The sequence below is a fragment of the Crocuta crocuta genome, unplaced genomic scaffold (assembly GCF_008692635.1).
Source record: "Crocuta crocuta isolate KB4526 unplaced genomic scaffold, BGI_CrCroc_1.0 scaffold561, whole genome shotgun sequence".
Lineage (NCBI taxonomy): Eukaryota > Metazoa > Chordata > Mammalia > Carnivora > Hyaenidae > Crocuta > Crocuta crocuta.
Genome location: NW_027530529.1, coordinates 72,785 through 100,723, shown reverse-complemented (window position 1 = coordinate 100,723; position 27,939 = coordinate 72,785). Strand labels below are relative to the sequence as shown.

At 36.8% G+C, this 27,939-nt stretch overlaps 1 protein-coding gene across 1 annotated transcript in view; it reads right to left on the bottom strand.

Moving 5' to 3' along the window:
• ACER3 (alkaline ceramidase 3) overlaps positions 1-27,939 on the bottom strand; it is a 120,099-nt gene that overhangs the window by 27,318 nt on the left and 64,842 nt on the right. The window contains exons 3-5 of the mRNA XM_077767526.1: positions 26,447-26,499; positions 23,793-23,874; positions 19,039-19,074 (exon numbers count right to left, since the gene is read on the bottom strand). Of these exons, the coding sequence (XP_077623652.1) occupies positions 19,039-19,074; positions 23,793-23,874; positions 26,447-26,499 (171 nt within the window). The remainder of the gene's footprint in view (positions 1-19,038; positions 19,075-23,792; positions 23,875-26,446; positions 26,500-27,939) is intronic.

The window sequence follows — 27,939 nt, the reverse complement described above, 5'->3', positions numbered from 1 at the left end:
GTGGAGTAAAGGGAACCTTCGTGCACTGTTGGTGGGAATGCAACTGGTGCAGCCCCTCTGGAAAACAGCATGGAGTTTCCTCAAAAAGTTAAAAATAGAACTATCCTATGATCCAGCAATTGTAACACTAGGTATTTACCCAAAGGATACAAAAATAATGAATTTGAAGGGATACATGGACCCTAATGTTAACAGCAGCACTATCTACCATAGCCCAATTATGGAAACAGCCCGAGTCCCCACTGACTGATGAATGGATAAAGAAGATGTGGTGTACAGAATGGGAGCTAAGATAGCTTGTCTCAGCTCTCCAGCACAGCTAGATAACTATCAAATCATTCTGAATACCCAAGAAACAGACCTGAGGACTGATAAAACAAATTGTACAACTAGAGAGAGAGAAAAGGCCACATTGAGGAAGGTAGGGCGTGCAGAGATGTGGTTTGGGGGAGAAATGGATCATGGGTGCTGCAGAGGGGAGGGAGTCCTGGTTGTAGAGAAAGGTGAGATAGAGAAGAAAGCACAGGATTGCACACAAGAACACTTTCCCAAAGTCATTGGGTGGAAAAACTAGAAGGGCTGATTTTTGTGGTTTTTGCAATCAGCAGTGCTCAAAGACTGGAATTCTGGAGGACGGTACTGCCCTGCTCCTGGAGAGATGGCAGGCAAGTGCTACTGGGCAGAAGGCATGATCTGAGGATCACCTGAGGCACATGGGGAGGTGATTGTATTGTTTTCTTGGAACGTTACCTGTGAGAGGTGGCATTCCCTCTCTGGGGACAAAGAGCCAGGTGGCGCCATTTCACTCCCCTGCCCCTCACCAGAGGTGCAGACACCTGCTGTGGGCAGCTAACCTGGACAATGGGTATTTAGTTGCTTTGTTCCTGCTCTGGCGCAGCTGCCCTTCTGGGTCAAACCTGCATCAGTCCCAGTGTAATGTGGGAGCCATTACACTCTCACCAGAAGACCAGCATGAGTCCCTAACACACCAGGTCCTAAAGTCTGGGGTTTTGAAAGTCGGCAGGCTTGGCTATGGTGGAGCACTGAGGGCACTGTGCTGTTCCAGGCAGGCAAGCAACTCAGAGACAGACAGCGTGAAAATGGTGATCTATTAAATACATAGGACACACGAGGGTTAATTATTCATTCTTATGGGAGGGCTTCCCTGAGAGCAGCAAGGGTGGCCTCCCCTCCCTGGGGACCAAGGAACTGGCTCGCACCATTTCCTTCCCCCGCCCCTTAGCATAAATCAACTTTAGTAAAGAGCACAGCACCAACACTAGCTGCCTACCGCTTACCCCAGGTCTCACTCCTCTGTGCTCCACTGGTAATGCTCTTCTTGGGCAGGTGTGCTTACGGACCAGCACGGCAGGCCTCTTCCTTGAAGACCAGCACAAACTCCCACACACACATCTACTGACTACAGCATTCTGCAAAGCTTCTGTTCTAGTGGAAATAGCATCAGGTATCATTTAACAAGCAGAACAGAACACACCTAGTTAAAACTCACCATAAAATCTGGCCAAGGACCAAACACTGTCTACTGCAGGCAAGGAAAGCATCTAGAGACAACTGAGGGACAGACCAGCCAAAACACAGCAGCAGAGTGCACGCAACACACACCAGAGACACTTCCTAAAGTGCCAGGCCCTGCACGTTACATGACTTATTCTTCATAAAGCCATTACTCAAAGGAGCAGGACATAACAAGATTTCTACCACACAGAAGAGAGAGACCTGGACAAAATGCCAAGATGGAGGAATTCATCCCAAAAGAAAGAACAAAGTCACAGCCAGAGATCTAATCAAAACAGATAAAATTAATATTCTTCCTGATGCAGAATTTAAAGCAAGAATCATAATGCTTGTTGGGCTTGAGAAAAGTATGGAAGACATTAGCACTCCAGAAATACTGCATGTGTCTCTTCGCAGTCCAAACCCCTCACTACCTCCTTGGAGGAAACCACTCTCTTGACTTTTACAATAAACACTTTTTTGCTTTTCTCTACATATTTACTAACTTAAACTGGTCTCCTAAATATGAATTCTTAAATATTCTTTGTTTTTTTTATTTTAATGGAAAGTTTTTTGTTATTATTTCCTCAAATAAGCCTTCTTCCCCCTTTCCTCTCTCTCCTTCTGAGACTCCTATGATAGGAATGTTACTATGTTTGGAGTCACTGAGTTTTCTAAGTCTACTCTCATGATCATTCTGCTTTCTCTTTTTTGTTGAGCTTCATTATTTCCCATAATTCTATCTTCTCTTTCACTTATTTGCTCCTCTGCTTCTTCTATCCTTATGGTCATTACATCCAGTTGGTTTTGAATCTTAAGATATTACATTTTTCATTTCTGCCTGATTGTTTTTTTTATAGAAAGAATTTTAATTTACAATAGAATAATGCATACATTTATTTTCATCTTGTCTCTTAAGATTCAGTTACACTCTGTATGTAGCCATATTTTATTCATTTTGTATATTACATACTATTTAACTGGATTACAATACTACAACTTATTTACCCATTTTTATGTTGAACATTTTTGGGTTATTTCCAGTTTTCACTTCTATGAACATTTTTACAAATCCTACTGCACATGTATACACGTTTATCTAGGATATGTACCTAGGAGTGTAACTGCCAGGTTAGAGGTTATATGTATTATTAAAATAACTTAAAAAGACAAACTGTTTTCCAAGGTGGTTTTACCAAATTTTACACCAACCAATGTGTGTTTCTTTTGTGCCACATACTTACCAACATATGATATAGTCAGATATCTAAATTTTTGTCAATCTATGTGGTTTTTAACACATATTTCCCTGGTTACAGGTTGAACACTTATTATGTTTACTGGCTGTTTGATGTCCTCTGTTGTTCAAACCTATTTTTTCATTTGGTTGTTTCTCATTATATTGTTACTTTTTTTTAACTTTAAAAAACTTTAAAAATTGAAATATAACACACAAGTGCTCAAAAGATAAATATGGTTTGATGATTATCACAAAATAAGTACCTCTGTACTTTTTGAATTTGTAAGTAAAAAAACAGAACTCTGTCCCTAAATCAACCTCAATACCACTCTCAAACCTTAAATCCTCTCTTCCCCAAGGTGTACCACTATTCTGACTTCTAACATTAGAGTTTAATTTTGCCTGTTTTGAACCTCATTATAAATGGAACCCTCCAATATATGTCAAGCTTCCTTTACTCATTATGTTTATGAGCCTCATTCAACTTGTAACATGAGCTGTATGTTAGTTTTCACTGCTATTTAATATGCATTTCATTTCTATTTAATAACTTATTAATATTTAATAATTAATTAAAATCATTTAATAATTACAATCAAAATGTTTTAATTATTTAAAAGGTGCAAGATTTATATGATCTGAAAAATATCTAGACTATGAATGTTTTATTTAAAATGTTTAAAATTAAAAATAAATTTAATATATTTAATATTTAATAACATTAATATTATTTTAATAAGCATATTTTAGTTTTCCTGATTATAATATTTTAATAGTGAGGGATCTGTGTATTAAATAGGTAATAATTATGTCAAAAAAGTACTTTTTAGGTGGGGTTTTTTTTTTGTTTAAACAACAGATATTTATTTCCTTATAGTTTTGGAGGGTAGAAATCCAAGATCAAGGTGCCAGCAAACTTGTCAGAGTCTCTCTGCGGGACTCTTGCTGGCTTGTCCATGGCCACCTTTTTCTGATGTCTTCATATGATCTTCTACTGTGTATAACTGTGTCTTAATCTCTCTTTATAATGACACTGGTCATATTGGATTAGGGCCTGTCCAATGACCTCATTTTACCTTAATTATCTCTTTCAAGGTACTGTCTCCAAATAGTTACTTAAAAAAAAATTCCAGTATAACTGACAGTTACATTAGTTTCAAGTGTATAATACAGTGATTCAACAGTTCTACACATTATCTGATGCTTATCATGATAAATGTACTCTTAATCTGCTTCACCTATTTCACCCATCCTTGCTCCCCTCTGTAACTGTCAGTTTGTGCTCTATAGTAAAGAATCTGTTTCTTGTTTCTTTCTTTTTTTTTTAAATTTGTTTTGCTTTTTAAATTCCACATGAAATCATATGGTATTTGTCTTTCTCTGACTTATTTTACTTAGCATTATACCCTCTAGGCCTACTCATGTTGTTGCAAATGGCAATATTTTATTCCTTTTTATGGCTGAATAATATTCCATTATACGTACATACATAAATATATATGTACATATACACACACATATATACATATATATATCACTTCTTTATCCATTCATCTATAGATGGACACTTAGGCTGCTTCCATAATTCAGTTTTTGTAAATAATGCTGCAATAAACATAGAGGTACATATATATTTTCAAATTAGTGTTTTCATTTTCTTTGGGTAAATACTCAGTAATGAAATTACTGGATCATATAATAATTCTTTTATTTTTATTTTTTGGAACATATAGTAATTCTGTTCGTAATCTCTGAGGAGGTTCCGCCAGTTTGCATTCCCACCAACAGTGCATAAGGATTTCTTTTCCATGTACTTGCCAACACTTTTTGTTTCTTGTATTTTGAATTTAATCATAATGACAGGGATGAAATGGTACCTCATTGTGGTTCTGATTTCTATTTCCCTGATAATGAGTGATGTTGAACATCTTTTCATGTGTCTGTTGGCCATTTATGTCTTTGGAGAAATGTCTGTTTGTGCCTTCTGCCCATTTTTAAACTGGATTATTTGGGTGGTTTTTTGGTGTTGAGTTTGTAAATTCTTTATACTTGGACATTAGCCCTTTATTGGATATGTCATCTGAAAACATATTTTCCAGGGCACCTGGGTGGCTCAGTCAGTTAAGAGTCTGACTTCAGCTCAGGTCATGATCTCATGATCGAGGTTCAAACCCCATGTCCAGCTCTGTGCTGACAGCTCAGAGCCTGGAGCCTGCTTCAGATTCTGTGTGTGTGTCTCTATCTCTGCCCCTACTCTATGCCCACTCTATCTCTGTCTCTCTCAAAATAAATAAACATTAAAGAAAAGTTTTAAAAAGATTAAAAAAAATCTTTTCCCATTCAGTAGGTTGTCTTTTTGTTTTATTGATGGTTTCCTTTGTTGCGCAACATTTTATTTTGATGTAGTCCCAACAGTCTCCCCTGCCTTAGGACACATATTTTGAAAAATGTTGCTATGGACAATGTCAGAGAAATTACTGCCTGTGATCTCTTCTAGGATTTTTATGGTTTCAAGTCTCATAGTTAGGTCTTTGATCCATTTTGAGTTTTGTGTATGGTGTAGAAAGTGGTCCAGTTTCATTCCTAGGCATGTAGCTGTCCATTTTTACCCAACATCATTTGTTGAAGATAATTTTTCCCACTGCACTGAATATGCCTATTTTATATATCCATTCTACTGCCACTGGATATTGGGGTCCAACTTCAGTTATCTATAATAACCCAGCTATAAACATTTTAATATATATTTTTGGTGTACATGTCCAGAGATTTCTATTGAACATAAACCTAGGAACCAAACTGCTGGATCAGAGTATACATAAATTCAATTTTAGTGGCTTATACAAACTGTTTTCCAAAGTGGTTACACCAATTAATACTCTCACCAACAGTGTATGATGGTTGCCAAACATCCTTATCAGTGAGCACTTGATACTTTAGTCTTTTTTATTTTAGCTATTCTGTTGGGTTTCTAGTAGCATCTCAATGTGTTTATAATTTTTATTTCAGTGATGACTATTCCATTTCACATGTTTATTGATCATTTGGATATAATCTTTTATGAAGCACTCTTAAAATCTCTTCTCCTTTTTTCAATTGGGTCTTCTATTTTTATTGGTTTGTAGAAGGTCTTTATATATACTAGTCTTTGCTTGGTCATATGGTTTGCCAATATCTTAATCCACTCTATAGCATTATGTTTTCACTCTGATGACGTCTTTTGATGAATGCAAACTCTTAATTTTAAGATAAATGATTACTATTGCCTGTGTCTTATAATAATTGTAATATTATCCATTTATTTAGGAACTCTTTAATGTCTTCAAATATATTTCAACAATTATGTTAGATTTGTTAGATTTATTCCAAGGTACCTCATATTTTTAGATTATTACTTTANACCAATGAACCCTGAGAAAGAAATTTAATCCTTTAGACACATTTCAAGGATGTGAACAAGCCAAGGACAGAACAGAGACATAAAGATAAAAATCCAACCTTCAGACATTCTATAAACTCATAATGTATCCTAGGAACAGAGATATATACCACAATTTCCACAAAATACTCTTTGTTAATCATTTAATCCTGATCTGTAATACCACTAGGCACTGAGGTTCTATTGTTTTCTGTCCCTTTCTGGCAATATTAACTGACACTCGTTTATATGGGGTATATAGGGGCTCAAAAAGTGTGTTGGTCATTATTCTGTTTTAACCATGCAGGTACCTCATATTTTTAGATGATTACTTTTAGTACTACTTCCAGAAATATTTTCTGCTATACAACCATTTTTTGTATACTGTTTTTGTATCATATGATTTTGCTTTTTAAAAAAAATTTTTTTAAATGTTTTATTTATTTCTGAGAGAGAGAGAGAGAGAGAGGGAGAGAGAGAGCATGAGCAGGGGAGGATTAGAGAGAGAGGGAGACACAGAATCCTAGACAGGCACCAGGCTCTGAACTAGCTATCAGCACAGAGCCTGAAGCGGGGCTTGAGCCCACGAACCGTGAGACCATGACCTGAGCTGAAGTTGGATGCTCAACTGACTGAGCCACCCAGGCACCCCTGGTTTTGCTTTATAAAGTCTCTTCAAATTCTATTAATTTATCTGTAGATTCTTTAGATTTTCTATGTATACCTTTGTGTATCATTTGTGAATTTTTTTATCCTGTTAATCATTTATTTTTTCCTGCCTAAATGGGCCAAACCCTCCAGTACAATATGAAAAGAAATACTAATAACAAGCATTGCTATCTCACACTTGATCTCAAAGGGAAAGATTTCAATGGTTCATCACTAAGTGTAATACTGGCTGTAGGCCTAAAAATTTTTTTTTAATTCTCTTCATCAGATTAAAAAGGCCTTTTATATTTCTGATTTGCTCTAAGGGTTTTTAAAAATAATAAATCAACATTTTATCAAATACTTTTTCTGCATTTCTTGAGATAATTATATATTTTTTCTCATTTAATCTTTTAATATGATTTTCTGATACTAGTTAATAGTCTACCCAACTTCATCTTCCTGGGATACATCCAATTTAGGCATGATGCTTTATCCTTCTTTTTCTTTTCTCTTTCTTCTTTTTCTTCTTTTTTTTGGATTTGGTTTGCAAATATTTTGCTTAGGACCTTTACCTAACTAATCTTAACTCTTTTATTCAGCTCTTGCTAGCCTCATACAGGAGTTAGGAGAGTAGCTCTCCTTTCCTGTTCTCTATGAGAATCTGTTTAAGGTCAGAATTATTTCTTCTTTTACTGTGTGGTAGAACATTCTAGTGGAGTTATATTTGTGAGAAGATTTCTGACTATTGATTCAATTACTTTTAATGGCTATAAAGCAATTCAGATTTTCTATTCTTTTTTTAAGGTTAGAAAGATTCCTTTTTATTTTTTAAGTTTATTTATTTTGAGAGAGAGGGAGAGATATTAAGAGAGAGAGAGCGTATGGGAGGAGCAGAGAGGGAGGGAGAGAATCCCAAGCATGATCCACATTGTCAGTGCAGAGCCCAACATGTGGCTCGAACCCATGAACCATGAGATTATGACTTGACCTGAAATCAAGAGTCAGGTGCTTAACTGACTGAACCACATATGTGTCCCCAGATTTTCTATTCTTTACAAGTTTCTGCAAGTTATACTTCTTCTAGAAATCTGTCCACTTAAAAAAATACAATTTTAAATTAATTGGCATAAAGTTCCTCATAATATTAACTTTTTAATGACTCTAGGATTTTATGTGATATCCCCCTTCCACTTCTGATATTATTTGTGCTTTTCTTTTTCCCTTCTTGATGAAATTCACCAAGGATATGTTAACTTTATTTGTCTTTTCAAGAAGCAACTTAATGGCTCTGCTGATTTTCTCAGTAGTATATTTGTTTTCTGTTGTATTCATTTTTGCTTTTTATCTTTCCCAGTTTCTTGAAATACATGCCAAAATTCCCTTTTTGGCTTTTTTTTTTTTTTGTATATATGTCTTAAGGCTAGATATTTCTCTCCAAGTATTAATTTTGCCAAGTCCTACAAGTTTTAATATGTATTTACTTTCATTATGATTCAGTTCAAAATATTTTCCAATTTCTGTGGTTTTGTTTGATCAGTGGGTTATTAATATTACTTATATTTGACATAATTGCATTATAGTCTGAAATTATATTCTTATTCTAATATTCTTATTCTAATCCTTTGGAAGTTAAGATGGTATATGGGCAAGTATATGGTCAATTTTTGTAAATGTTCTCTAAAAGCTTGAAAAAATGTGTTTTTCCAATTGTTGGATACAGTATTTTACATTTGACTCATGGGTCAGGTTTCTTAATCATGCTGTTTAAATTTTTTATATCCTCTATTACTTACGGAAAGGTATGCATTAAAATCACCTAAGATTATAGATTTGTTTGGTTTTTTAGTTCTGACAGTTTTGCATTATATACTTGAGACATTATATGTATTAGATACAAATTTAAATTATCATAATTTTCTGATGAATTGAATATTTTTAATAGTAAGAAGTAATCTCCTCTTAACAACAGAAATGCTTTTTCCTTAAACTCTGTTTTGTCTGATAATAAAACAGCTATACCACATATACATATAACAAAATAATGCTTAGTGTTTGCACGGTATATACTTTTTCGTATTTTCACTTTCAACCTTCCCATATCTTGATGTTTCAGGTAGACTCTTTGATAAGGCCTTGATATGACTCCTGTCTATTACTTGTGGTCTCTCTATGACAGTAGAAGACAACAAATATTTACTGAGCATTGTACTAGACCATGGGGATATAATGGTGTGGAGTAAAGGGTTAATATCAAGCATTGCCTGATGTAGGTAGGTCTGGTTAAGAATGACTTCAGTCTCCCATCCTTGAATACAATGGTTAAGATAAACGGAAAATGTTATGTCTGCTTTGGTTGTGAAGGACTGCACCTAGGTTGGAAGCTTGGGGTCTGCATGAGAACAGTATCAAAGGTACCATTGTAAAGAATGGTAGGAAGAGTGCCAGGTCCAACTCTGGAATCTGGCTCAGGTCATAATCTCAGGGTGGTGGGATTGAGCCTTGTGTAGGGCTCTGCACTGAGTGTTCTATTCTAGGATTCTCTCTCTCTCTCTCTCTCTCTCTCTCTGTCCCTCCCTCCTCCCTTCTCCCCTGGTTGTACTTTCTCTGAAGACAAAAAGAAAAAAAAAATTAATTAAATAAAAAAAGAATGGTAACAAAAAGGGGCTGTAGCTTCTATGTCTTACAATAACCTCCCCTACACTTAGCTCTCATCGCTGGCAGCTGTGCAAAACTTAGGTGGTTGAAAGGGCAAAAGAATCTGTGTATATAAGTAGCTCTGGATCTCCTGATGAGATGAAAATGTTATAGCTGCTGTATTCTCCACCTTGTATCCCTCTACAGAGCTAAGTAAACACAGCATAAATTAAAGGCAATTAGAGGCTGACTACCAGCTTGAATCTGTAACTGCAGCCACAGTGCTCTAATGGTGAACCAGAAAGGCAATGATCCCTGCCCTCACAGCAATTAAAATCTAGTGTGAAAAGAGATAAGTAATCAGGCAATTAAAAATGTAATATTTAATTATCTGACAAGAACTGTACAGAATACTTTGTAAGCACATACAAAAGCCACCTAATCTAGATTTTGGCAGATAAAGACTTTTATGGAGTCTTTCATTGTTTTTATTAAAAAAATTTTTTTCCACGAATTGATAACTTTAATAAATAGACGATGGGTACATAAAAAAATAATAATAATAAAACAGTAAAAAAAGAAAAAAAAAGAAAAAATAAAAAAATAAAAAAACTTTTTTAAATGTTTTATTTATTTCTGAGAGAAAGAGAGAGAGAGAGAGAGAGAGAGACAGTGTGAGCAGGGGGCGGTCACAGAGAGAGGGAGATACAGAATCTGAAGGAGGCTCCAGGCTCTGAGCTAGCCGTCAACACAGAATCCAATGCAAGGCTCAAACTCACAAACCGCGAGATCATGACCTGAGCTGAAGTCGGACGCCCAACCGAGCCACCCAGGCGCCCCTGATTTTTCATTTTATAATTGAAGCATTAGGAAAAGCATCATTAATAATAACTGAAATATTATTAAGAGAAGCTGGAAGAAAATAACTTGCATAGCTTATATTCTGGGGGCTAGAAGAAAGTAAGGATGTCTAGAATATACTTTTGGAGTGAAGAGTGGGAAAAATGAAGTCAGAAAGGTAAGCAAAGGTTAAACTGGCTTTTCAGGTCACGATAAAGAGTTGAATTTTATCCTAAAAGCAAAGGGAAGTCAATGGAAGTTTCAGCAACAGTGCAACATGATCACTTGTGTATTAGAAAGTTATCCCTCTTGCTGGGTGGAGAATGAATTAGAGGGAGACAAGACTGATGGAAAACAAACGAATGACAAGGTATTACAGTAACCTAGGTGAGCGATGGGATCTGAAACAGGGTGCTATCTATCAGCGGAATGGAGAGAAATGGACAGATTAGAGAGATATTTAGGGCTTAGACTGATAATCAATTTGATATGGGAAGTTAGGAAGAGTTTGGAAAGTCAATGATGGCCTAGTTTATGACTAGCAGTTAGGGTCCATGGTGAAATTGTTCCTTGTGTTAGGGAATACAGGAAGAGAAGAAATACTGGAGAGAAAAAATGGTGATTTCATTTCTAGATAGGTTCAGAGTTTGAAGTGCCATTGATATATCCATGTAGAGATCTCTAGCAGAAGTTAGAGATCTGCGTCTAAATCAGAAGAAAATATCTGAGCTGAAGAAACAGATTTATGAATAATCATTATACAGAAGGAAAGGGAATGGATTCTTCAGGGAGTATGTTAAACACATTAAATAATGGATAAGGAAGAACCTATAATCTGGCAGTGCAATGGTGCTTTTCCAGATTAATTTTCTTCTTTCCACAAACATGTCTACCCCATATATTTTTATTTTCTCCTATGATCTGTGACAGACCTTGCTAGTGACCTACTCAGTATTGACCCCTCTCTTTTTTTTGTCTTTAAAGAAGACATTTTATCTGGTCAACAGTAGTCCAGCTATATATATGTTTGATTTGTCTGTCTCTCTTGCAGCTAGAGGTAGCCACATGACCTTCACAACTTTTCTCTATGCATATTCTAATATTAGTCATTTTTAACTAAAAAAAATAGAGTACATACTTGTTTGCTTCTTGTAATTTTCACCTAAAATTATTTTCATTCTTTTAAAAATGGATCTTTATGAAAATAAATTGAATTCCAAAGTAATCTGCTACAGGGGCATCATCATACCATGGAAGGAATATGGGCTTTGGAAGAAAACAGACCTGGTTCAATTTCCAGCTCTGCTAGTAACTTGGTGAGAAACAATGGACCAGTCACTTAACCTTTCTCTCAGTTATATCTCACCTATAAAATGAAGATGGTAATTTCTATATAGACTTGTTGACATTTAGTAAGATGATACTTAAGTCAATCTATATAAACTGTATGAAAGAATGTATAATACTCAGTACAAAGCAGATGATCAAAAATGTCAGCTTCTTTTGCTTCTTTTCCAAATGTGCTTACATAGTGATTTCCTTACATCCCTAATTTGTAATAAAATGGCACAAACAAAACAAAATTTAAATAACAGTTATTTGCTTAAGTTATCTGCTTAATATATATAGTGTGTTGTTTCCTACAAACCTTGAGGGTCAAATTAGAAGGGAGAGTAGTAAAATACTGACATGTCATGTCTAGAAATAATCTCTAGGAGACATTTACTTTGGCAGGGAGATTTTAAGCAACAGTACTCTTTGAGATAACAGATGAGATCTCATCTGAGATATTTAATTACTGACTTATCAATTAGCTTTAAGAGGGTTTACTATCTTCTTAAAAGTTCTTTTAATCTATTTTCATATATACTTTTTTTCATGTTTTCTTAAGATATATTAGTATTTCTACTGAATATGGCAGGCATATGATTTTATTATTACCCTTTGCAAGGCCATCATATTAAATAAATAACATCTGGCTCTCTTTTGGAGATGTCTGGATCACTTTGGATTTAATACAGCAAAGTAGAACTGTTATCAGTACTCTCTTCCTCAGGGAAGCTAATCTGGTTAGCAAGATAACCCTCCTGGCTTTTACAGTGTTTATTAACTCTTTCCTTCTAACGGTATAGCCCCACATCTCCCTCTAGGCCCTACTCAAATACCTCCTTTCAGAAGCTTTCTGGGATTGTCAGGCAGAAACTTACCTGTGTCATCTTACTTCTTCATATGTACTTTTATTGTCATATTATATTTATTGCCTTGTGCTTTTCCTTATATATCATTTTTATATTATCCTTGTGAAATAACATCTCTCCTTGTCTTAAATATTTTATAGATGAGGAAATTGAAGAATAGGCACAGCAAGAAATTTGTCCACAGATAACAAAGTGTCAAGAAATCTGAGATTCCGGGGCGCATGGGTGATTCAGTCGGTTAAGCATCTGACTTCGGCTTGGGCCATGATTTCATGGTTCATGGGTTCAAACTCAATGTCAGGCTCTGTGCTGACAGCTGGAGCCTGTATCCTGCTTTGGATTCTGTGTCTCCCTCTCTCTCTCTACCTACCTCCTGCTTGTACTTTGTCTCTCTCTCAAAAATAAATAAACACTAAGAAACAAAAACAAAAAAAGAACTACAAGATTCCAAACTACAGGAAATCAAATTGTTAAGAAATCGAGATTCCAAACACTCAAGCCAGAGCTCCTGTAGATAACATTGTTCTTCCCTCCATTTCCATTTATTTTTAGGATCTTGAAACTTACTATAAATTTTGTCACAAATCCCAAAACAATTTTTCCAATTGCAAATTTCAAAACAATTTTTCTAAGTCTTTTTTCATATCAACAGTGATATGAAAGAATGAGTGATACTCTACAAACTTGGACAAACAGGAGATTCTAAGAAAAAGCAGAATTCTTTTCTTAAGAATGATACCCAGAACTAATTAGGGATAAATTTTTTAAGCTATTAAGTACAAATAAAAAATATCAATTCTGGGGTGCCTGGCTGGGTGGGTTGGTAAAGCACATGACTCTTGGTCTCAAGGCTGTGAGTTCAAGCCCCATGTTGAGTGTAGAGCTTACTTAAAAAGAAAAAAATCAATTCTAATTACTTAACAGATCAGCATAGGATATTCTAGATAAGAATTTGAGGCAAAGGCTTCTTCAAATAAAGCTTTACAAATAGTAAGAAATATTGTGGGCCATCTTCCCTATCTTTGTTTTTCAGTATTAGAGGAAGAAATAATTTAACTATATGTAACAATGTATTTTGTAGCCCTATTCTGAGGCATCCACACAGACAGATTGCAGCCTTGTCTACGTAAGCACTGCTTTTACATATTATGAGACATATATACAATAAATGTTTAAAATTCTTTTTCTTTCATAGTTTATTGTCAAGTTGGTTTCCATATAACACCCAGTGCTCATCCCCACAAGTGCCCTCCTCCATGCCCATCACCGCCCCTTCCCCTCTCCAACACCCCATCAGCNTTTCCTTCTATCCCGACTTTCTCGAGGGTCTTTATTAAGAAGGGATGCTGTATTTTGTCAAATGCTTTTTCAGCATCTCTCAACAGGATCATATGGTTTTTATCTTTTCTCTTGTTAATGTGACGTATCACACTGATTGACTTGTGAATATTGAACGACCCCCGTAACCCAGGAATGAATCCCACTTGATCTTGGTGGATAATTCTTTCTATGTGCAGTTGAATTTGATTTGCAAGTATCTNTAGAATTCCCCAGGGAAGCCATCTGGCCCAGGTCTCTTATTTGTTGTGAGTTTTTGATAACTGATTCAATTTCTTCACTAGTAATGGGTCTGTTCAGATTTTCTATCTCTTCCTTTGGGAAATTTAGTAGTGTGTGTGTGTTTAGGAATTTGTCCATTTCTTATAAGTTGTCCAATTTATTGGCATATAATTTTTCAAATAGTACTCCCTGATGATTGATTGTATTTCTGAGGGATTGGTTGTAATAACTCCAGATCATTCATGGTTTTGTCTATTTGGGTGCTCTCTCTCTTCTTTTTGAGAAGGCTGGCTAGAGGTTTATCAACTTTTTCAAAAAAGCCAACTCTTGGTTTCATTGATCTGTTTTTTTGGTTTCTATATTGTTTATTTCCGCCCTGAATTTTATTATTTGTCTTCTCCTGCTGGGTTTGGGGTGCTCTTGTTGCTCTCCTTCTAGTTCCTTTAGGTGCACTGTTAGAGTTTGTATTTGCGCTTTTTCCAGTTTCTTGAAATAGGCCTGAAGTGCAATGTACTTTCCTCTTAGGACCGCCTTTGCCACATCCCAAAGAGTTTGGATAGTTATATTTTCATTTGTTTCCATATATTTTTAGATTTCTTCTCTAATTGCTTGATTGGTCTATTTGTTCTTTAGTACAGTGTTCTTTAACCTCTATGTATTTGGAGGTTTTCCAGACTTTTTCCTGTGGTTGATTTCAAGTTTCATAGCATTGTGATCTGAAAATGTGCATGGTATGATCTCAATTCTTTTATATTTATTGGGGGCTGCTTTCTGCCCCAGTATGTGACCTACCTTGGAAAATGTGCCATGCGCACTTGAGAAGAAAGCAAATTGCATAGCCTCAGGATGTAAAGTTCTAAATAGATCTGTCAAATCCATCTGGTCCAATGTATCATTCAAGTCCATTGTTTCTTTAGTGATTTTCTGTCTAGTTGATCTATCCATTGCTGTAAGTAGAGTATTAAAGTCCCCTGCTATAATTCTTATCCATAAGATTGTTTCTGTTTGTGATTAATCATTTTATGTATTTGGGTGCTCCCATATTCAGTGCATAGACACTTATAATTGTTAGCTCTTCCTGATGGATAGACCCTGTAATTATTATATAATGCCCTTCTTCATCCCTTGTTACTGCCTTTACTTTAAAGTCCAGTTTGTCTGATATAAGTATGGCTACTCCAGCTTTCTTTTGACTTCCAGTAGCATGATAGATATACCTCCATCCCCTTACTTTCAATCTGAAGGTGTCCTCAGGCCTAAAATGAGTCTCTTGTAGACAGCAAATATATGGATTTTTTTTTTTATCCATTCTCCTACCCTATGTCTTTTGATTGGAACATTTAGTCCATTTACATTCAGTGTTATTATTGAAAAATATGGGTTTAGAGTCATTGTGTTCTTTGTAGCATTCATGCTTGTGGTGATGTCTTTGGTACCTTGCATTCCTTGCAACATTTCCCTAATAGAGGCCGCCTCAAGATTTCTTGTAAGACTGGTTTAGTGGTGACGAATTCTTTCAGATTTGTTTATTTGGGAAGACTTTTATCTCTCCTTCTATTCTGAATGGCAGGCTTGCTGGATAGAGAATTCTTGGCTGCAAATTTTTCTGTTCATCACATTGAAGATCTCCTGCCATTCCTTTCTGGCCTGCCAAATTTCAATAGATAGGTCTGTAACTACTCTGATAGGTCTGCGTTTGTATGTTAGGGCCCTTTTATCCCCAGCTGCTTTCAGAATTCTCTTTGTCTTTATGTTTTGCCAGTTTCACTATGATATGTCATGCAGAAGATCGATTCAAGTTACATCTGAGGGGAGTTCCCTGTGCCTCCTGGATTTCAATGTCTGTTTCCCTCGCCAGATTGGGGGTATTCTGAGCTATACTTTGTTCAAGTACCCCTTCAGTGCCTTTTTCTCTCTCTTCATCTTCTGGAATTCCTATGATAGGGATATTGTTCTGTTTGATTGTATTACTCAGCTCTCAAACTCTCCATTTGTGTTCCTGGATCAGTTTATCTCTATTTTTCTTGGCTTCCTCTTTTCTATCATTGTGTCTTCTAATTCACCTATTCTCCTCTCTGCCTCTTCAATCAGAGCATTGAATACCTCCATTTTATTATGCACCTCATTTATAGCAGTTTTTAATTTATCACAACTATTTTTAAGCTCCATAGTCTTTGTAGCAATAGCTTCTCTGATGTCTTCCATGACTTTTTCAAGCCCAGCAATTAATTTTATGACTATTGTTCTAAATTCTTGTTCAGTTATGTTGCTTATATCTGTTTTGAGCATCTGTTTAGCTGTCATTTCTTCCTGGGATTTCTTTGGAGGAGAGTTCTTCCATTTCATCATTTTGGCTACCTTTCTGTTGCTTGTTAGCTTTAAAAGCTTGTTATGTGCTCTGCACCTGCGAGTACTGCTATATTAAAGAAGTCTCATTGACTGTCCAGGAAGTGTTCTTTTAATGGTGTCTCTTGGTCTCTCTTGTTGTTTGGTTATTTTATTTCCCTACTTGTAGTGGTATTTGGGACTCTCCACCATGTGTACTTTAGCTTGTTTTTTGAGGTAGCTCTATGAAGTTGCCTTCCCAATGTACTATGTCTCTTTTCCTCCCAAACTCCTGCGGTTTAGCGTCCTATGGCTTCAGGCCTTCTCTGTTTGAGAGATGGGGGCGAGGGACATGCACAGAGCTCCCGATTTCTCTGCCATCTTGCCTCCTCTCCCTAAAATTTTTTTAATGTTTATTTTTGAGAGAGAGAGAGAACGACAGAATGTAAGCAGGGGAGGGGCAAAGAGAGAGGGGTACACAGAATCTGAAGCAGGTTCCAGGCTGTGGGCCATGAGCACAGGGCCCAACACGAGTCTTGAACCCATGAACCACAAGATCATGACCTGAGCCATAGTGGGACACTTAGCTGAGCCACCGAGGTACCCCTATAAATTTTTTTTTTACAAGTCCATGTTCCTGACCAGTGAGTTCCTTGAGAGCAGCAACCATGTCTCATTTGCCTTGGTTTATTAATATTAATTAACATTTATTGAGTGCTTCCCATGGTAGGAGATATACATCACCTCAATTATTTTTTATTGATTTATTTTTTTAAAGATTTATTTTTAATTAATCTCTACACCCCTCATAGGGCTCAAAGTTACAACCCAAAGATCAAGAGTCATATGCTCTACAGACTGAGCCAGCCAGGCGCCCCTGCATGATCTCATTTAATCTTCAGACAACCTTAAGAAGTTATTATATTGATTTAAGAGACAGAGTATAATGAGCTCTTAAGAGCAGGGCCTTGTTATTTTATTCAATAGTGTATCTCTTATGCCTAGTACAGTACCTGGCAATAGAAGGCACTTAAAAAGTGTTTGAGACATAATGAGGAAACCAAAGCTCAATGAAGTTAAGAAACTTGTCCTGTACATACAGCTAGTAAGTAGAGAGACTAGATTTAAACCCAGGTCTGCCTGACTTTATCTTCAAATTTTTGGTTTGCCGCCTATTTCCAACTTCCAGCTCAGAATTTGGTACTGAGAAGGTACACAGTGACACCTGTTGAGTGAATGAAGTCTTCGGCCTGCAGACTACATATCCACTTCACCCTAGCATTCCTCTACTTCTTTACTTGTCTCCTGAGAAGGCTTAAGATAAAACCCATTAACTATAAGCTTTCATCCTGTCTCCCTTCCTATCAGCAAACATCCATATATAACACTATCCATTGAGGGAAAAAAGTACTACTGGAAAAAAACACGTAAAAGTTGCAGCATGGGAAGTTAGAGGAATAGTTTGATATTTTCATTATATATAAACATAGTGTAAAATAGTTCTAAAACACAAAACGGAAAATGGATGGCCATAAACTTACAAAAATTAACCACAAATTTCCAAACTTTTTTGGTGTGGTTATGGTTTTTCTCTCTTATAAAGACAAATAAGAAATTTACAAAAGCTGGTCATTTTCTTATAAGCAAACTTCATTCTTTATGCTGCGTCAATAAATCTTTCTAAATAAAGAGGTAATTCCATAATGACCTACTTCAAGCTAAAATAAACAGAAAGTGAAGATGTCCTTCTTATAACATCTACTTTTAGCTTGTCTGTAGAAAATATCAAGGCACAATAATGTGGTTTTGGAATTGATTTCAAAAAGCAGATTTCGGCAAGATGATTATTATCTGGTTTAAGCTTAAAAAGTACAGGAACACTTACTTTTTCTATAACACAAAATATTCTAAAATTACAAGGCTTCTGGTACTCCTGAAAAGTGTCCTTATTTATGTATTGTTTGTTTGCTAGTTTTTTAAAAGAATGGTGACAGGAGTCCAACAAATCTAGGTTACAATCCTGGCTCTGTCCCTTAGTAACTGTGTAACCATTGGGCAAATTCTCAGTATCTCTGAGCTCATTTCCCTTACAATGTGAACAACAGTCCCTAATTCGTAGAACTGCTCAGGAGATTAGAGTCGTGCAGTAACAGGCAGAGTGCCAGGCACACGGGAGCACTCAACTAACAAGAGCTCTCTTTATTTGGGGTCTACTACTTGATTTTACTCTGGTTCCGTTATGGGATGCACTTAAATCATTATTTCCTCTAGCTAAGTTTCCTGTGTTTGCTTTTCTCAATGTAAATTAACCTCACATCTCAAAAAACTCATTAAAATAGACATTATGAGGGAAATATTCAAGGACCTTGCAGTCTATCTTTTCTAGAAAACAGTGTCATAAAAAAGACTTTGTGTATGTGTATAAACGCTTTCTTTTTTTCTGCTTATAGGAGGAAGACTGTACTGGCCTTACTGACTACAATCAGCTGAGTCTGGGCACTGGTGTCCTATAGGCACTTGAGTTTGTTTTAAATACTTTCATAGGACATCTACCACTTTGTTCTCAGAAATTATATCTGTATACAATTTACCAGAAAAGGAAACACAATGCAGGCAGGTGCTCTTAAAGAATTAAGTGCTTAAATTTTTTAATTTACCTGATGGAATACAGGCTCCTTTACCTTAAGGTAAACCTACAAAATATTAAAAGAAACACATGTGAATGAAGTGCATTATTGAGGGGAAAGAAAACCTTTTCCAACAATTCTGCAAATCCCAAACATCTCTGCTTCCTAGTCCTGTCATTTAAATCAGACTCCAGCCGTGTAAAACCACAGAAGGGCTAGTACCTACTGGCGGGTCTCCTGCAGGCCTAGCTTGACCGTGGTAACTAAATGTTTCCAGGCTGTTGTGGATTACTCTGGCCTCTTGGCCTCTGCATCAACGTCAAGGATGGGCAGAGATGCACAGTTTACTCATAAGGGTTGAAGAGGTTCTCTTGACAGTGCCTGTAATACATTTTTTTTCTTCAGCAGAAAGAATACTGGACTTAAACTTCAGACTCTGCCACTTACTTGCTACATACCTTGAGCAAGTCACTTAACCAAAAGACTCATTTTTTTCCTTATCTGGAGAATGGGAATAACAGTAATGGGGAACAATAAGCTAAAAGACGTGAAAGTGTTCAGCATATAATACATGCTCAATAACTGAATATACTGAAAACAAATTTCTTATATTTTCTTTTACTTCCAAAGACTCTAAACCCACTCACCAAGATGCAGAACTCATTACTTAGATGCATTCCCAGTTACACAAACCCTAGTTTTAGGTTCCAGCGTCATGTGGATGATTAAGTTCAATGCTCATTTAAGATTTAGCATGCATTTACTGCCCTTTAAGAGTATGCCTTTAAATGACATGGTAAAGAGAAATCAAAATTCAAATCATAATCCTGGAATGACTCCCATCACTTACAAGACAAGTCCAAATTTCAAAGCCTTCCATGATCTCACTCCTGACTTTCTGTTTGGCTTCATTGCTCCCCTCTTGTCCCTTTTATATCCTAGGCTCCAAAAAGTACCATACTTCTCCAAAGGTACTAGTTTAATACTTCCACATCTTTAAACATGCTGCTCTTCACTTTCCTCAGAAATTCTCCCTACCTTGCAAACATTCATCTTCTAAGATTCAGCTCAAAGTATCCCTCTTTCTTGAAGTCTTGTCTGGTTCTTTCTCTACTCAGCAGGAGCTGTCACTCACCCTCCCTCATGCCCTCACTGACCATGTATAAACATCATGTAATGTATTGGTTTGTTTCTCTCCCCTACGAGGCAATAATCTCTTTGACAGTAAGGTAGATATCTCTAACTCCTCATTGAATGTAGTGCTGATCTCACAAAATTTTATGTAATTTTACAACTTGGCTACAAAATTTCTTATTCCTATAAGAAGTTCCTATTCTCACTACAATAACAGCAGATTATTCCCTTTAAGCAGCCATACAGCTTTAATAGGAAGATGTGTATGAGACACTATCTATCTGTAACTCTAAACTCAGCAAGGAAGAATGCATTTAATCTCTGAAATGTGTTGTCAAAATAATAATGTTCCTTTGTATAGTTTCATATTCCCATCGTTATTAATAGGAGAAATCCAAAAGGGCATGCCCTTTAAGACTTTTTTTTAAGGCAAAAGAATTATGGAATCCTTACTATGTGCCAAGTATTAATTTTCCTAACATGAAACGTATGTTATTATTTTCTTCATCTTACAGACAAGGAAAACTAATGCAGAGAGATTAAGTGACTTGCCTAAGGTTTCCAGTTAAGTTTTGGTTCACACTCAGATCTGATCGACTCCCAAACCTAGGTTTCCAACCACATCAGTGCTTAACTTACAAAGTGGTCCAGTCTTGACTCTGCCACCAATTCTCCATATGAACTTGGCCGGCCAGGCAAGTCATTAAAACTCTCTGGACTTTGTTCTCTTCTTTTTTTTACAATAACAAAACTTCCTTTCATGTCTGAAACATGAGGATTCTCTCACCATCAAGGAGTACGTAGTTTATGCAAAGGACGATGCAGGGCAGTGTAGAAGCATAAGAAAACAGTGTATCTATTCATTCAACCTCCTATGTGCCTTCTCAGCTCACTGATAATCTAACTTCTGTTTCCATCAATCTATTGCTGACAGTGTTCTTATTATGGTTATTTGTTTTTTTCATTGAAATTTTTTTTTCTATAACATTTATTTTATTTTTTATTTATTTATTTTTTTACAAATAGTTTATTGTCAAATTAGTTTCCACATAACACTCAGTGCTCATCCCCACAAGTGTCCTCCTCCATGCCCATCCTCCCCTTCCCCCCACATCCATCAGTCCTCAGTTTTTGTCAGCATTCAAGAGTCTCTCATGGTTTGCCTCTCTCCCTTTCCACAAACATTTCCACCCTTCTTCTCCCCCTTGTTCCTCCATCAAGTTCCTCCTAATCCTCCTATACATGCAAACATATGATATTTGTCCTTCTCTGCCTGACTTATTTCGCTCAGCATAACACCCTCAAGGTCATTGAAATTTTTATGGGTCAAACTTCAATCTTATTTTATTCATCCTCTCAGTGGCAACTAATACTGTTACTCCTTCTGGAAAGCTCTTTTACTTTGTGATATCAGGTTCTCTATGTTTCCTACATTTCTGATTACTTGTTCTCAGTCTCCTTGGCTGGCTCCATTTCTTCTACCTGACCCTCAAATGTCAGTGTTCCTATGTATATAGCATGGTGATGATAGCTAATACTGGGCTGAATACTGGCAATTTACTAAGAGAAAAGATTTCAGGTGGTCTTCTCTCTCTCTCACAAACACACACACACACACACACACACACACACACACACACACGGCAACTATGTGAGAAGATATGTTAATCAGCTTGCCTGTAGTAGTCATTTCACTATGCATATCAAATCATCATGCTGTACACCTTGAAGGTATATAACTTTTATTTTTAAAGTACTGACTCATTGAAATCCTTAGGCATTATGAAAGTTTACATAGTAACAGGCTGTGAATGTCAAATAGACAAATCAACTGTAACTTTTAGAACTTTTAGGGTAAAGTGTCATAAATGTATACTCTTACTTATCTCTGTTTAAAAAAAAAGTGTTCCATAGGGTTGCATCTGTGGTCATTTTAATGGTTCATGCTATCTCTGTGCCAGATCATCTATTCCCACATTTCTAGTACTACCCACAGCCTGACAATTCTCAAACCCACATCTTTAGCTCAGCCTACCTGTTAAGAGAAGCCTCAGATGTCATTAACACTGGGCATCTCAATCTCAACAGAGTCCAAAGTGAATTTATCTACCTCTACTCCATGACACAAACCTACTCATTATCGTCCCTGCAAAATCTGCTCTTCCTCCAAGTTTTCTATCTTGGTTAAGAACCTAGTATGTATCATGATGTCCAGGTCATAAACAGAGGCATCATTCTAGACAATTCCTTCTTTTTACCCCATACCCACACCCTCTACTTGGTGGGTCACAAGTCTTATGGATTTGTTATTATGACAGCTTCTTTTTTTTTTTTTAAGATTTTATTTTTTTAAGTAATCTCTACACCCAATGTGGGACTCAAACCTACAACCTGGAGATCAAGAGTCACGCAGCTTTACTGACTGAGCCAGCAAGGTGCCCCTATGACAGCTTCTTTTCATCCCCACACCTATTTTACTTCAGTCCAAGTCTTACACTTTGCCTAAGCAAATGCAAAAGTCCCTGAGTCTAGCCTCATACTCCTCTAATCCATCCCCTAAAACCAGTCATCTTTCTAAAACACATATCTAACCACGTTCTTCCTCGGCTATAGATCCGTTAATGGCTTCAAACTACCTTGAAGACAAAAATCTAAGTGTACACAAGGGACTTTATAATCTGACATTTACCTCATTAACTAGACTCATTCACTCCTCACCACTTAACATGCTCCAGCCATATTATATTTCTCCCAATTCTGCTGGTAGTAAGGATTTAATGAGAAAATACTCAGTGTAGTACCTGAAACATAGTAGGCACTTAAAAATGATAGTTTATTATGTTGTTCCAAGGTTCTGTGCTTAGGGACAATGTAACAGTCTTCATAAATGCTTGCCCCAGGGGCCTGGCAAACTTTTAATCATCAGTTAAAAGTCAGTTAAAAGGACCCTTCCTTGACCCACCCAAGTAATTTTCATTGATGTGTCTTCATCTCATCATCATTTAACTAGTTTTTATCATTATTATTGTAATTACCATCTTTTGATTCACTGTTTGCTTACATGTTTTATTTCTCTACTTGAATGCATTCCTTAAGTATAGCAGCTGCTTCATAGCCATCTTTGTATTTTCTACCACTTGACATGGTAAGTTTGCAATACATTTGTTGAAATGAATTGTCTCTTAATACAAAATGCACTTTACTTGAGGGAAAAAAGCACTACGATAGGATGAGAAGTGACCAGGAACTCATTATCAGGAAAGTTCCTGACCAGGAACTCAGGAAAAGGTTAACCATTAAAATACTCACACTGGGCCCAACAGAGCAGAATCAATCACTTTCTGTTAACAAATGGGAGCTACTATGTCCATCCATAAAAAGAAGTTAATTTTTTCCCCATTGCTACTAAATATTTGCCCTTTGACTTCTTCTCCCTTCAAATAAATAACTAGCTAAACAGATTTTTTGAAAGCTGTTCCAACTTTTTGTTGAGAAATAACACCTAAACAGGAGACAAACGGTATCTGTGAGTTTTGTGTAGAAACATTTCAGTTTGAACAGCATGAAGCAAACACTGTTAGTAAAATTTGCCAAACTCCATAAATGGCTGGTTTCCATGCTTAATCTGTTAGAAACAAAATATGACTTACTGTGGTTACTATTAAACTGAAAAGAACTAAGATAAAAAGCAGATGGTAGTTTACAGAGTTCTTCATCTTGAAACATTCAAACCTTTAAAAGAACAGAGAAAGAAACTTGTTTTAGAATATTAACTAGGAAAACAAACAGAACACTGCTTGACCACTTGTAATACACACCTCTGGCTCTAGTGATGCCTATCACTTCCTCCCTCCCAAACTCTCATCTTAGAGAACTTGCACTGCCTCCAAGAGGCTGGGTGAACTGGGAGCAGGCACCTGGCTTAAACTGGGACAATGAGAGGCTCTCTCCTGAAAACATGGGAATTTGGCAGCCAGAGACTAAATCAATTAAGTGTGCAGAGTCAAAGTATAAAGCTTATGGATTGAAAATCTGATGCTGATACTTGAGCAGCTAAATTGAATGAACAAGAAGATGAATGAGCAGAGCAGTGATCTGCATGGAGAGGAAAACAAAGCATATTCAAAGACTTGAGACCATGTGGAGAAGAAGAAATGGGGAAAAGAGCAGAGGAGAGAATCTGCCCTTGAGTTATAGCCAGGCTATACTTCATGCTATTGGGTTTCATATATTTCCTTATGTCCCTAAAATAAATAAATTTCTCTTAACTCAAGCTGGCTTGGGTAGGTTTCTAAATCTTGTGAGCTGTCCTGCCTAAGGCACGCTATTACAGAAAATATCACTCTTATTATAATGGTCTCTTTACTGGTCTCCTCAACCGAACTGTGAACGACCTGTGTGCAGGGCTAAAATCTTTTTCTCATGTATTTAATCACTAGGCTAGTATCTAACATACAGTAAATACTCAATAAATAGAAATATCAACAAATATTTGACTATTGGTTGAGCCTATGTTTTAGTACAAACAGCAGGAACGCTCTCTGTTCACTAATTAATTGGCTATGGGAACTGGACCCAACTCCTATTTCCTTATCTCTATAGAAAGGTGGTTGGCCCACATTATTTCTTCGCTTTCCTTTTTTTTTTTTTTTTAAAGCTTAATTATTTATCTTGAGAGAGAGAGAGAGCAAGTGGGGAAGGAGCAGAGAGAGGGAGAGAGAGAGAATTCCAAGCAGGCTCCACAGTCAGAGCCAATTGCAGGGCTCGAACCCATGAACTGCCAGATCGTGACCTGAGCTGAAGTCAGACGGTTAACCAATAGCGCCACCCAAGCAGTCCTGGCCCACATTATTTCTAAGATCTCTTTTACCTTTAAGTTCTGTGACTTGATGACTTATTTTTAAAAAAAAGCTTACCTGAAGGTATTTTTCCAGATCTGGAGCAACAAACTACCGCCCAAGGGCTCAAGCTCTTTTGGGTAAATAAACTTTTACTGGAACAGCCACATGCATTTGTTTACCCATTACCTATGGCTTCAATGCTACAAACGCAGAGCTGAAGATCTGCGACAGAGACAGCAGGCCCACAAAACCTAAATAATTACTATCTGTCCCTTTACAGAAAAAATTTCAGATGAGCTTTTTTAGTAATATATTTTCTCAAATGATTCTGATTTTTAGATGTCTTTAGAAGAAAATATTCTTGAACTAGCAATGATGATCACATTGAAAAGAATCAGAAAACCATCATAAGGGTTTAGAGAAATTTTAAGTACTAGTGCTGGGAACTGAAGGCATACTTAGAAGTAAGGTTATTAAACTTGTAGTTCACTTTCCAACTCTGACACTTAAAACTACACAGCCTTAGGCAAGTCACCTAAGCACAAGCTCTGCTTATGTCCTTAGACAAGTTACTAATCAATCTGTGCTTTACTTCATCATCTATAAAATGGGGATAATACCGATTTATCTTATACAACTGAATCAGAGATGACTTGTGCACTGCTTAGCACAATTACAGGTTTTACAAAGTACATAAATCTCATTTTTATGGCATTACTATATAAAATTTTTTACCTAATTTGTATACACTCAGGGTGCCTGGGTGGCTCAGTTTGTTATGTGTCTGACTCTTGATTTTGGCTCAGTTCATAATCTCATGGGTTCATGAGACGGAGCTCTGTACTCTCAGCATGAAGCCTGCTTAGGATTCTCTCTCCTCCCTCTCTCTTTGCCCCTCCCCTGTGTTTATTCCTTAATAAACTTAAAAACTTTTTTAATAAAAATAAATTTGTACGGGTGCCTGGGTGGCTCAGCAGGTTAAATGTCCAACCAACTTTGGCTCAGGTCATGATCTCACGGTTTGTGAGTTCAGGCCCCGCTTCGGGTTCTGTGTTAACAGCTCAGAACCTGGAGCCTGCTTTGGATTCCATGTCTCCCTCTCTCTCTCTGCTCCTTTCCTGCTCACACTCTGTCTCTCTTGCTCTCTCAAAAATAAACATTAAAATTTTTTTTTTTTTAATTTGTGTACATTCATAACTCAAGGAAAGGCAGATTACACAAGTCAAATTTAAGGGAGGGTATCTAAACTGGCTATAGGGTTTTGAGATCATAAAAGTTAATAAACATTATTATGGCTTCCCAGATAGTATACTTTATATGGAGATCATAGAAGTTAAAGCCTTCTACACTATTACAATCTCCCAGTAATATAACAGGGTCAACTATATTACTTAATTCAGTATGAAGTGAATATGAATTTAAAAATATATCAAACAACTGAATTTTAAATGTTAAGTACTTACATGCAGTACACAAATATACAACAGCTGTAAATCATTGGGAGTTCATCCAATAGCTATAAGAAACAAAGAAAGAGGACTTGAATATTGTAGAGGTGCAATTATTATGCCAATAAAAATAAAACATCAGAATGATTATGATAGTCACCTCTTATTATCTAATATCTTTTACTAATTGTCTCATATATTTAACATCTAATTTACTCTGAGTGTTGCGGAAGGTCACTGAAAGGAAGTGATCGTCAGTTGACCTGTGAGCTGGACTCAGGCAACTGGGGGCTCCTCACTTTCCCCTGTTCTTGGAATAGGACTCTGCTTTTCTTGGTTCCTGAGGGAGTTCCAAGGACACAGTTTTAGACAATGATGTGGTAGCCTTGAGATAGTGACGCGGTGTTGAAAACACCTGCAAGGTATACCTTACTGAACCTAACTAACTAAGGTCTCTGTATAAATTTTTAAGATTTGGTGGGCAGGTGGGAGGACCCATTGCTGCCGCCCAAGACAAGCCTTGTATGTAAGTACTCTCTGCTTATTAAAACTGCCAACTACCAACCTGGAGTGGCCTGCCTTTCTTCCCCCTTTTCCTGCCTTCTGTCTGTGGGGGCTGATCTACTGTTGCTGAACAAAGAAGCTTATCCATCCATCTATCCTAATGTACACACCTAAGTAGGATGCCTGACTCACTAGGTAGCTCAGATCATTCGGTACCACAAACTACGATATCATACTTCCAGGAAAGAATGATGTCTGCCATCTATAGGTCTGTAGTTCCTATCAATGTTCTTCTGCATTTTCCCTTTTTCCAGAACACCTAAGATGGATAAAATGTCCACTCATATACATAAGAAGGGATATTAATGGCTGGAAAAGTCATTTGGTTAATCTAAGTAACCTATGTTTCTGAAAAATATTATTATTAGCAATAATAATTATAGCTACTATGTATGCAACTACAACCTACATACTAAGCTAAATGTTGCAGATAGGTTGTTTCTAATCCTTAAACCAATCCTACAGAAGTTAGTTGCTGAGGATATAATGAAAACAAGATACAGTCAATACCATTGAGGGATTCAGTCTAGTGAGGTGGAGGGAATAAAAAACATGTGCTTAAATATAAAGATTCCATTTTGCCAACTGTAAGAGACTTTTTTTTTTTAAAGTTCTTAATGTTTATTTATTTTTGAGAGAGAGACAGAGTGCAAGTGGAGGAGGGGCAGAGAGAGAGAGAGAGGGAACACAGAATCTGAAGCAGGCTCCAGGCTCTGAGCTGTCAGCAGAGACAGTTCAGAGACCGATGTGGAGCTCGAGCTCATGGACTGTGAGATCATGACCTGTGCCAAAGTCAGACGCTTAACTGACTGAGCCACCCAGGCGCCCCATGACTCTTAAATACAGAGAACAAACTAAGGGCTGCAGGAGGGGAGGTGGGTGGGGGATGGGCTACTGGGTGGTGGGTACTAAGGAGGGCACTTACTGGGATGAGCACTGGGTGT